The sequence below is a fragment of the Ostrea edulis genome, chromosome 1 (assembly GCF_947568905.1).
Source record: "Ostrea edulis chromosome 1, xbOstEdul1.1, whole genome shotgun sequence".
In the NCBI taxonomy this organism is placed as follows: Eukaryota; Metazoa; Mollusca; class Bivalvia; order Ostreida; family Ostreidae; genus Ostrea; species Ostrea edulis.
The window spans coordinates 8,098,752-8,111,608 of NC_079164.1; the positions used below are offsets into that span (position 1 = coordinate 8,098,752).

Consider the following 12,857-nt stretch of genomic DNA (forward strand, 5'->3'; position numbering starts at 1 on the left):
AAAGGTGGGCAAACCCGGACCCCTGGGCACATTAGAGGTGGGAGCATGTGTCTAAATTGGCATATTCTTCGTCAGTTTCATTAGTTTTCAGTTCTGGCAAATTTTTATTGGCCATGAGTGACTTATTTCTGAAATAGTATTATTTTTTTCTCTCGAATTTCATAGGACCTGTTTAATTTCAATCAAACGGGAATATAATACAATGAATCTGGTTATAAAGTTTTAAACATTGTGAATTCTTGAAAAAATGATCAAATGTTAATACAATACTTCTTCGTGATACGTAGAATTGATAAGGTACAAAAATATAATGACGGTGTAAAGCTGGATGGCTTGATTAATATGCCTAACTCGTCGTACGTATGATTTAATGAAGTACATGTATCCAAAAGAACACTGATATAGTTTATGGTAAATCATACAGATTTAAGAGAAATTGAACAAGACGATCACAAATACAGTCAAGAAATGTATCAATTATATAACTATATTACTACATAAAAACCCTTACAAACAAAGATACATTCCTGGATCCTGTAAGTCCTCTACCAAGCCACCAGATGTGCTCCTCACAAAAATATTAACAGCTGTGAAGGAGAAACTTCAAACTTACTGTGCGCCTACATCTGCCAAAAGTGGTGTTAATTAAATGTGGATTGTGAAAAATTCCAAAGAACTTGTGGTAAACCTGAAATCGCAAAACTTTTTCGAAATCAATAACATCAAAACCTATGACTTTTCATCACTATACACGATCATTCCTCACGATAAATTGACGACTAGTCTTTTTGACATCACAGATAGTTTCTTCTTCAACAAAAATGGAGAAAGGAAACATTCATATTTAGTGATTGGTCATTTAAAAACTTTCTTTGTTAAACACCACTATGATCCACGCACAAATACTCTGAACTTGAAGTAAAAAAATATGCTAGACTTCCTCATTGACGATATCTTCGTGGTGTTGGGTGATCAGGTCTTCCAACAGTCTGTTGGAATTCCCATGTGCATCAATTGTGCTCCTTTGTTAGCTGACCTGTTACATTCCTATGAATGCCCATCTGGTGCGTCAAAATTGGTACTGTATGTTTTACATTATGACCCCTGGGTCGAGGCCTCTGCTGGTGGACTGATAGTTCTCGAGGGTCTCTATACCCCAGTAGCTAAGTACTTCGTTAATAGCTTGAAAATACGGATGTTTTCTTAATTGCTGGAATAAAATTTAGAAATTCATTTGAAAAGTAAGGATTATCTCCCTCATACATAGCTCTTGTCCTTGGACGAATATGGCTCAAGTTTTTTTTTCTTGTTGTTGTTGTTGTTGTTGTTTTTTTTTTTTTTGGTGTTTTTTTTTGCCACCCTAGTGTTCCTTTTAGCTCTTACATGTTTATTTTTATATCGAATTTCCAAACATTCGGATTGAGCATCACTGAGGAGACATTATGTGTCGAAATGCGCATCTGGTGCATTAAAATTGGTACGGTGTACGTTCTACATTACAACCACTAAGTGGAGGGCTCTGCTGGTGGAGTGTTAGTTTCCAAGGGTATCTACAGCCCAGTAGCTAAGTACTTCGCCACTAACTTAAAAATATGGATGCTTATTTAAGTGTGGGGATAAAATTTAGAAATTCATTTCAAAATTAAGGATTATCTTCCTCATGCATAGCTTTTATCCTTGGACGAATTTGGTTTCAGTTTTTTTTTTGGGGGGGGGGACTCTAGTGTTTCTTTTAGTTCTTACAAGTTTATTGTTACTTCGAATTTCCAAACTTTTGCATCACCGAAAAGACATTATTTGTTGAAATGCGCATCTGGTGCATCAAAATTGGTACCGTATAAGTTTTTCGTTACGACCCCTAGCTCGAGGCCTCTGCTGGTGGACTGTTAGTCCCCGATGGTCTCTACAGCCCAGTAGCTTAGTACTTCGTTACTAACTTGAAAATACAGATGTTTATTAATTGCTGGGATAAAATTTAGAAATTCATTTGAAAATTAAGGATGATCTCCCTCATGTATAGCTTTTATCCTTGAACAAATTTGGCTCCATTTGGGAGGGGGGGCACTCTAGTTTTCCGTTTAGCTCTTACAAGTTAATCGTTATTTCGAATTTCCAAAATCTCGGCCTGAGCATCACTGAAGAGAAATGCGCATTTGGTGCATCAAAATTGGTACCGTATAAGTTTTACATTACGACCGCTGGGTCGCAGCCTCTGCTGGTGGACTGTTAGTTCCCGATTGTCTATACAGCCAGTAGCTAAGTACATAATGTATTTCGTTACTATCTTGAAAATATCGATGTTTATTTAATTGCTGGGATAAAATTTAGAAATTCATTTCAAAATAAGGATTATCTCCCTCATATATAGCTCTTATCCTTGAACGAATGCGGCTCCAGTTTATTTTTTAATGGCACTCTAGTTTTGTTTTTTTGTTTTGTTTTTTAGCTCTTACAAGTTTATCGTTATTTCGAAATTCCAAACTCTTGGCTTGAGCATCACTGAAGAGAAATGCGCATCTGATGAATCAAAATTGGTACCATGTTAGCAGAATTTATTATTAAAAAAACTCCTACATAAGAATAAAAAATCCCTTGCTTTGTCCTTCTATTCGAACTTTAGAGATATCGACGACGCTTTGTCTATTAACAGTAATAATTTTCATTCATATCTCATTTTGATATATCCTTGTGAGCTCAAAATAAAATACACCAAAGAGTCGTCCACTTCTGCTTCAACTCAACTTGATGACAAACATCCCGTGATGAGTTCACCTTTTCCATCATCAGCTTCCCATATTTATGTAGCAATATATCATTATCACTTGCATATGGTCTTTATATCTCTCAACTAATTCGATACCCACGACCTTGTTCTGCGTATAGACAGTTTTTAAATCAAAGCAAGTTACTGACAAACAAGTTGATGGTACAGGGGTTTCAACAGACTCGATTGAAGTCAGCATTTCGCAAATTCTATGGTCGTTAGAACGATCTAGTTCGTCAATACAACCTCGCATTGGGTCAAATGCTCTCTGACGTGTTTCACACCGATTGTAGGCCGTTCTTGGCGCACTGATTTTGACTACGGATAGCTCCGATTACCTAATCAGGATATAAGACTCACGGCGATTGTCACTGGTGGACAGGGAATGCTTTCTACTCCTAGACACCTGATCTCACCTCTAGTGTGTCCAGGGGTCCGTGTTAGCCCTACTATCTATTCTGTAGTGCTTATAGGAGTTCTGAGATTGATCACTGATTGTTATCACCTTTCTTATAAAGATCACATTGGAATTAAGTTATTTCAAGCTTTTATGGGTTATCCTTAGATTATTATATCCGCATATGTCATGTCATTCATACAGTCACTTATTCTTTAACTGTGATAAATGCATAGTGTTCTAGATCATGCAAGGTTTCAATTTGTTATCTTAATTTTATAATCATGTCATTCTGTGATGATTTATAACTGAAGAAAATGAAATTAAAAAAGAAATAGGATGCACAATATCTAAATTAAGATATTTAACCCAGAAAAATGAAACCCCAAAAATTATATACAAGTACTTACATGAAAAGGCGAAGATAATGAACAGTGATAACTCTCATATTTCCTATATAGAATATGAAATTTGGACCGAAGCAAGCACGGACCCCTAGATATACAAAAGGTTGTATCAGGTATCTAGGAGGAGGCAGCATCCACTATCGACCGGTCACACCTTCCGTGAACACTATATATTTATCAGGTAAACGAAGTAATCCACACAGAAGCAAGCTAAATGTCATTAATTTATTGCATTGCGCCACATTTAGTCACCTTTTACAAGTAAGGGATATTGATAACCTATTCTAACCCGGATTCTCATGAGGTCTCCCCACGAGGAATATACATGTAAGGTATGAAATACCTATTGCAAACAATATAATCTGGGTTAAAGTTTGTGAAAAGTAGGTCAGTTTCGAAAGTGAAATTCAAAAGCTCAAAACGTTTGGTACTAATAGAAAGGGGAAATAAGTGTGAAATACGAAATCCTTATCACTAACCAATCACACGTTATAGCGCAAATTAAAGGTTTTTTCTCAAAAGTATGTCAAACTACAAGGTCAAGATAATGAGATTAAGAATTCAATAACTAAAGAAATGTCTTTCCAAAATGGAATACAATTTGTGATATAGGAAAGCTATACCAATAATCTTTTAAAAGATATGACCTAGGTTAAAGTTTTTCAAAAGTAGGTCAAACTATAAGGTGAAGGTATCAAAGTGAAATATTGAATAAAAAAGAAAGCTGCATTATTCTGAAAATACCATGAAAACCGGGTAATATGCAGAAACGTGCAGAGTAAGCAAAATTAGTGGTGGATTCCCACCCTGAATATAACCCCTCAAAACACAATCTAACACGTAAATTAAATTAGTACTTTTTATAAAGTTAACTAATTTTTTAAAGGAATGTGATTATATATAATTAAAAAATAAAATCTGGATTTACCAATGATATATGAGTAAGTACTTTTTTTCCACGTTATATAGTGATTTGATTACATGTTTCCTTTGGTGCAACCCCCCTTATCTAGAACTAGACAAGCATGATCGTGCAATATGTGAGTCAACATCCGGTGTAAACAATAACAAAAGATAATCACACCCACAAACTGCCAATCTCTAGTTTGAAATACAAATTTAGCCCTGCTTCAGATTTTTGAGGCCAAAATTAAAACTTCATGAGAATTTATATCTAAAATAGATATGGCCAATATATGCACAGTTATGAGGGGAATAAGCATACCCATTTTAAAATTTCAGTACAACAGCTTAATCTTTATTTTTGCAAAATAAGTGCTGCAACCTGAATGTGACCAAAAAATTCATATATTCCACCATTTTCACCGATTGGCTGCTTTTATACCCAATTGCCGGCCTTTAATCTCATCAGTTGAAAACAATCAAATAACGGCAACCAAGTAGCACGTCACTTTCAAATATTGGTTACATATTGTTAGGATAATTATTTTTATTTTTTGTTGTACTACGTCTCCATTCTTCATTGCTGGAAAGAAACGGTTTTACGCCAAATATTATGCTGAAGGGGGATGTGAGTGTGAAACTTTATTGATTCAATTTCATGGGTTTCTTTTTCGAGGCAATTCTTTCATATCACTTTCAAGAGACTCCAAAGCGCAAATCATATTTATTTTGGTGGTCCAGGTAAAAGTGTTTATTTTCAGTATACATGTAGTAGATATAATATACATGCAAACGTATCAGAAAAATGAAAAGTAAAATCCTCATAGATATCTGGGTCCAGTTGCACAAAATATAGTTAAATTTAACTGACAGTTAATGCCTAGTTAACGTTATGTACATATATGAGTTTATGGCAAGTTGAAGTTAAATAACCTCTGTGCAACTAGGTCCTGCTGGTTACATGTAGGCTGATTAATTTCAGGAAACAAATTTGATATACTAGTTAAACGACGCCTTTTCCTTTGTGTCGTGAGAAATTTCAGAGACAGTTGTTACTTACTGTTGCAACCTTTACTAACTACATGTACTTTGGTTGCAAAATTAACACTTTATTAAGTTAAGCCCAATTCACCCACATCAAACTAAATTCTATTCTCAACTAACGTCAATCGTAAGTACCTTGCAACATTCGACAAATCCAAAACCAATGAAGTATATGTTTGAACTCAACTAGAAATTAAAGAACATTTTCGAATTCAAGTATGTGAGAGGAGTTTGATAGAAAAATATCAGACAATCCTGACTTCAGTGGAATTGGAAGAGATTTACATGTGTGATAAAATGCAAATACAAACAATCTATTTCTGTAAAACAACAAATGGCAGATTTCATTTCTGGAAATCCCACTACTATTTCCCTAATTTATGAGTAAAGGAAATATTTTGGATTGAACTAATTCGACCTACATGTAAGTGGCATTATAGAAATGTACTTTTGCAACTTCAAACACGGACGTCTTTTTTTGTCAATATATATATCACCACTCAAAATACATAAAACGTGACAATGGTGGGCGCAGAAAGACATATCTTATTTCATCTGATTATCTTTGTACTCTCTACAACCGTAAACAGCGAGGAATGTAATGATGGGTATGTCTAATGTTTATTTCCATAGCTGTGTTTTATTGTAAAAGTTAATTCTAAGCATAGGTAGTGAAATTATAAGTATTGTTGTGATACTGCACATGTTGTTTTAATCTATAATCAACATTATATCTTAGATTCACTAGCATAAATAACACGATATAATTGCTCTAACATCCTATTCTAATTAGATTTATGTTGGTTTTGAATATTTCAACAGATGCTGTCTTAACTTCTACAGACATCAAGATGGATCCTGCTTTGGTAAACTTATTTTCTCATTGTCTGTCTGATTGTATATCATTTGTGGATTTTCCTCTTTGTATATCATCATTATCATCAAAGGTCGACTGAATAAAATGTGATTAAATATTGTCATATCTTACATCCCTCCTTACTTAATCATTTACAATATCTATCTCTATAGAGTGCCCGCTTGGTACACACGGAGTTAACTGTAGCGGAACATGTGTCCGTGGGTTCTATGGTAGATTTTGTCAATCAAAATGTGAATGTCCCAGTGATGAATGCGACAACAAATATGGCTGTCTAAAGGAAGAAGACACAGGGAATGGTATGCTTACTTAAAGTAGAACATTTGTCCATGAATGTGTTTGCAAACCTGATCTTTTTTTTGATTTGAAGTATTAAAATCAAGCATAGGAAAAAATACTGTAGAAGTATTGACATTGTAACGGTACTTCCGGTAAATACAAAAAAATGCAAAACCTAAAAATAATCAAATAAACTCTGAAGTGCTTAATGTAAAACATTGCATAGCAAATTAATAATAATGTCTGATTTTTGTGTACGAGATACTTTTTCACCTCCAGCCGGACCCCAAAACACCAACAGTCAGTGGTCAAATGTGGCATACATTTTAATAGGATCCATCACGACCATGAGTGTTGTCGGTCTGCTGTTTTACTGGAAAGCATGGTAATGTTAGAAGAAAGGACGAGAAGAAACAAAATTTTATATGAAATACGACACTTTCATTTATAAACTCCATCCTCCCTTTTATATATCTTTCACCAAAAAGATATAAATTTGAAATTCGGTCATAATGTATGTTTTGTGTCATTAAGGTTTTCTAAAAGAAGCTCTTCAAACCTAGAGATTGACCAGTTGAACTCCAGACCTTCAGGTATGATAAACGGACAATTACTAACATCAATTTATAGAAATAAGAACAAACTTCAAATAAGATAAGGATTACTCGAGATGTGATTACACCTCATTTAATCTGATTTAATATATTCTTTTCTCTTCAAAGCAAATCAACAGGAACATATGTATGAGAGACGTAGAGACGCATCAGCCAGTGAGACGGACGGTGAAATATCAATGTTACAAGTACAACACAACTATACTGGTCTGCAAGGTTCCAGGATCCAACCGGAAATGACAAGAGGGAATGATACCGATACTATGCCATCTTCTACCGCTGCCATCTCACCTCACGGTACAGAAATCAGTTGTTACAATGTCGACGAAGTGGAATATGAACATTTCGATAGAAGCACAGCATATCATGTGTTGTCTCTTCGTAGACATTTTCATGGATCGCTGTTGAAATCAGTTGAATTATCTTCAATGAGAGGTCACAGATCTAATAACATAGAAAATCAAAATGATTGTATTAATGTGAGTCATGATAAGGATGTATTGCTGGAGAAAGAGAGACCACTTTCAGAGGAAGAAATTATTCGCCAAAGTCTGATAGATGAAACAATAAATGAGTATATAGATATATCTCAACTAATGAAAGAAATGAGCATGAAAGACGACGCTGATAAACATCAATTGAAGACGACATCAAGTGATCTAAATCTACATGTACCTGTAAGAATAGGTCATAATACAGAAGTTTTATATCCGCGTGCATATAGTTTGGCAGACGGCATATGGAGTATTGGAGATGCACCGGAATATGAAGATATTTTGCCAAATCTGACAAAGGAAGGTGTTGATGCAGTCTGTTGCTCTAAACATGGCAACGATAAGGATACCAAACGTTCTAATGAAACAAAGAATGAAACAGCTGATGGCAGTGTAAATTCGGATGCCAGTATCGATGGTGAAGATGATGATCCTGTAGTTCAAAACTTTAAAACATGGGAAGCTATGAGTCCTCAGAGGGTAGACACTGGTGAAATACTTCCTCCCGGGCAATCAGACGAGTACACTCAAATGATGAGAAGAAATACCGAGAAGAAAAGTGTTACTTGCGTTGAATCCAGTACATTATCAGTAGAAGTTCTCATTACAAATGAGGAATCGAGTGACGTGCCGCTTACATTTTCTATAGGTAGTGCCACTGTCGATATGAAACTGGACATTGTTGCAGACAATCTATCGCTTTCAATGTCTGGAGAAAACAATGAAAACTCCGACATTCACATTGAATGTAACTAAATGGACGACTATTTCTCGTACTCTGTGTTAGAGGAAGGTCAAGATACATAATTTATAAACCCAGCTGATTTTGTGCAAACGAAAGGACAATAAAATCACAATGACGGTGATGAACTTCCACATTTAAAATCTTATTACTCAGCTAATTGAGATCAGTGAAAGGTGAACATAATGAACAATAATCAATATCATAACTCCGATAAAGAATACAAAACAGAGAGGTGGGCAAACACGAAACACTGGGCACACCAGAGGTGGAATCATGTGCCCTTTTATTCCACAAATTTGCATATTTTTCGTCAGTTTCATTAGTTTTGAGTTCCGGCAATTTTTATTGACCATGAGTGACTTATTTCTGAAATAGTTTTATTTTTCTCTCGAATTTCAGAGGACCTGTTAAACTTCATTTAATTGGGAATAAAATACAATGAAGCTGGTTCTAAAGTTTAAAACATTAAAAACAAATTGATCAAAATATCAATACAATACTTCTTGGTGATACTTAGAATTGATAATGTACAAAAATGTGCGGACAGTGTTCTAATGTAAAGTTGGATATCATGCTTAATATGTGTGACTCGTCGGACATATTTTTTACTGAAGTACATTTATCCAAAAGAACAATGCTAGAGTTTATAGTAAATCTTACAGATTTAAGAGAAATTGAGCAAGACGATCACAAATACAGTCAAGACATTTATTAATTATAATAATTATATCACTACGTAAAAAGCCTTACAAACAAAGATACATTGCTGAATCCTGTAACCTGCTCTCCTCACGAAAATATTAACAGCTGTGAAGGAGAAAAGTCAAACTTACTGTGCGACTACATATGCCAGAGGTGGTGTTAATCAAATGTGGATTCTAAAAAAATCCATAGAACTTGCAGTAAACTTGAAATCGCAAAACTTTTCCCAAATTAATCACATCAAAACCTATGACTTTTCAACACTATACACGATCATTCCTCACGATGAATTAAAGACTAGAATTTTTGACGTCATAGACAGTTGCTTCGTCAACAAAAATGGACAAAGGAAATATCCATATTAAGTGATTGGTAATCCAACATCTTACTTTCTTAAACACCAATCTGATTCCACGCACAAGTACCCTGAACTTGAAAAAAAAATATGGTAGAGTTCCTCATTGACGATAACTTCGTGGTCTTTGGTGATCAGGTCTTCCAATAGTCGGTTGGAATTCTCATGGGCAGGAATTGTGCTCCTTTGTTAGTTGACCGTTTTTCATATACCGGTACATATGAATGAGCATCTGGTGCATCAAAATTGGTACCATATAAGTTTTACATTACGACCCCTGGGTCAAGGCCTCTGGTAGTGGACTGTTAGTTCCGGAGGGAATCTACAGCCCAGTAGCTAAGTACTTTGTTGCTAGCTTGAAGATATGGATGTTTATTTAATTGCTGGGATAAAGTTAGAAATTCATTTCAAAATTAAGGATTTTCTCTCTTGCATAGCTCTTATCCTTGGAAGAATTTGGCTTCAGTTATTTTTTTGGCACGCTAGTTTTCCCTTTAGCTCTTACAAGTTTATTGTTATTTTGAATTTCCAAACTTTCGGCTTGAGCACTACTCAAGAGACATTATTTGTCGCAATACGCATCTGGTGCATTGAAACTGATACCGTAAAAGTTTTACATGAAGTAGAATTTATTCAAAAACTTCTCCAAGAGAAGAAAAAATCTATTGCTATGGCTTTCAATTAGAAATTTAGAGATATCGACGACGTTTTGTCTATTAACAATAATAACTTTCATTCATATCTCGATTTAATATATCCCTGTGAGCTCGATATAAAAAACACCAAAAAGTCGTACACTTCTTCTTCATACTTAGATATTTTATTGAAAGTCGACATTAACGGCAAACTGACAACTCAACTGTATGACAAACGGGATGATTTCAGTTTCTCCATTGTCAACTTCTAAACTTCTACGTGAGAAGAAAAAATCTCTCGCTGCGACCTTCAATTCGACTTTTAGATAAATCGATGACGTTTTGTCTATTAACAATGATAGCTTTCATTCATATGTCGATTTGATATATCCCTGTGAGCTCGAAATAAAGGACACCACAGAGTCGTCCACTTCTGCTTCATACTTAGATATTTTATTGAAAGTGGACATTAACGGAAGACTGACAACTCAACTGTATGACAAACGGGATGATTTCAGCTTCTCCATCGTCAACTTCCCATGTTTGTGTAGCAATATTCCATTATCACCTGCATATGGTGTTTATATATCTCAACTGATTCGATATGCAAGAGCTGGGTATAGTCAGTTTTTAAATGGAGGTAAGCTACTGACAAACAAGTTGATGGTACAGGGATTTCAACAGTCTCGATTGAAGTCAGCATTTCGCAAATTCTATGGTCGTTATAACGATCTAGTTCGTCAATACAACCTCGCATTGGGTCAAATGCTGTCTGACGTGTTTCATACCGATTGTTAAGCCGTTTTTGGCACACTGATTTGACTGCGGATAACTCCGTTTACCTGATCAGGATATAGGGCTCACGGCGGGTGTGACCGGTCAACAGGGGATGCTTACTCCTCCTAGGCACCCGATCCCACCTCTGGTGTTTCCAGGGGTCCGTGTTTGCCCAAATATGTATTTTGTATTGCTTGTAGGAGTTATGAGATTGATCAATGTTCGTTATCTTCACCTTGCATCAGAAATATCTGTTATAAAGAATAACATTAATAACTAGAAGAAAAATACATTTCCGAAATATAAAGTCAAACAGAATATAATTTCGAAAAAAAGCTCATGGTGAAAATTTTAATTACCACGATATTTCAAAATATGCAAGTAAATGTAAAGGTCACCATACAAATGCTGAGAGTATTCAATATTTTTATAATTCTACAAGAAGGAAAACTCTAATTCACTATGAATGGATCAAGGTATAATTTACTCTCTCCGTCATTTTTATCTCATAAAACTTATAGACATATTGTTTTCACAAAAGATTTCGTGCTACAGATATTGACTTTTTCTAAAAATAAATGTTTTGATGAATCTGATATTTATTTTATTTATAGGATTTATGGCATTGATCACTGTTTGCTGTCTTCACTTTTTCATGAAAACAAAAATGTGTGCCATCTATCCTTCTGTTTTTACTAAACCAGAAGTGATGAAAGAATTCGATACGTTTCATAAGGAATGTGGTTTGGTTCCAGCTGACATACATGTAACTTGTAACAACATTGTCGTTCTTTGTAAGGTTCATTATTACAGCTGTATTTAAAACAAACTTGTCTTTGGTTTCACATTTGGTAATCAACATATACTCAAGTTCCCTTTTCAAAGGGAAAATAATGTTTCCGTTTTAAAAACATTCGACATCTCAATCAATGGCACAAATGGATAGGAGTTACCATACTTATACTGGATTCCAAAACTTCACAAAAACCCTTACAAACAAAGATACATTGCAGGATCCAGTAAACATTCTACCAAGCCTTATCTTTACTTCACACGAACATATCAATTGCTGCGAAGGATACACCTAACACCTAGGCACCTGATTCCACGTCAATTTTCAAGTAAAGATTTGTGAATAATGCAAAACTAAAGGTAGCTTCATGGGGACACATTTATATGGTTTTTAGCAATATTAAAACATTTACAATTACTTTTACAGAATTCAACAAAATGTTTTGGGATTCGTATGTTCTTAACGAGAACAGTTTATACATGTTAAGGAAAAAGCAAATATAACAAACATTGCTAGCAAAAAAATACAAAATAGAGAGTTGGAAAACATGGATCCCTGGACATAGCAGAAGTGGGATAAGGTACCTAGAAGGAGTTTAAGCACCCTCTGTCTACAGGTCACACCCACCGTGAGCCCTTTATCCCGATTAGGCAAATGGAGTAATCCGTAGTCAGTGGAATGACCGTTAAATTTCGAGTTTCCTTTGACACTCTAAAGTAGTTAGGTGTTTGTATTATAAATGTTTAATTCAGACAATTTTACATCTGGATATTGCATCATTCATCAGATATCACAATTACGGAAACCAGCTAAACGCTTAAGGATACCATGTCTAGTGATACCAGCTGTTTATAAATTTTGATGGAAAAAAAAAACCCCTGAAATAGTTTTCAGTTTCAAGTAGTTGGCTAAGAAGACAGCGTTTTCATTTTTAAGTAACGAGTTACTAGTCAGTGGGTATCAATAACTACCTATGACTTATGAACCCATAACCACATTTTTCTTTAATCACCAACTACCTTCGTATATAAAATATGTAAGGTTTATGTTGAAAACTTTGCAACTCATTCT

General features: G+C 34.9%; 1 protein-coding gene across 1 annotated transcript; it reads left to right on the forward strand.

Moving 5' to 3' along the window:
- Positions 1-5,954: 5,954 nt before the first annotated feature.
- Positions 5,955-8,657, forward strand: LOC125664246 (uncharacterized). Its single transcript, XM_056152564.1, has 6 exons — positions 5,955-6,123; positions 6,338-6,381; positions 6,545-6,691; positions 6,951-7,056; positions 7,206-7,264; positions 7,394-8,657. Exons 1-6 carry the CDS (start codon positions 6,038-6,040, stop codon positions 8,533-8,535), a joined length of 1,584 nt encoding a protein of 527 aa, XP_056008539.1. The 5' UTR covers positions 5,955-6,037; the 3' UTR covers positions 8,536-8,657.
- The last annotated feature ends 4,200 nt before the right edge of the window (positions 8,658-12,857 follow it).

Coding starts and splice junctions, on each gene's coding strand:
- LOC125664246 (XM_056152564.1), top strand. CDS start 6,038: ATGGTGGGCGCAGAAAGACATATCTTATTTCATCTGATTATCTTTGTA. Junction 6,124..6,337: donor AGCGAGGAATGTAATGATGG/GTATGTCTAATG, acceptor ATATTTCAACAG/ATGCTGTCTTAACTTCTACA. Junction 6,382..6,544: donor TCAAGATGGATCCTGCTTTG/GTAAACTTATTT, acceptor CTATCTCTATAG/AGTGCCCGCTTGGTACACAC.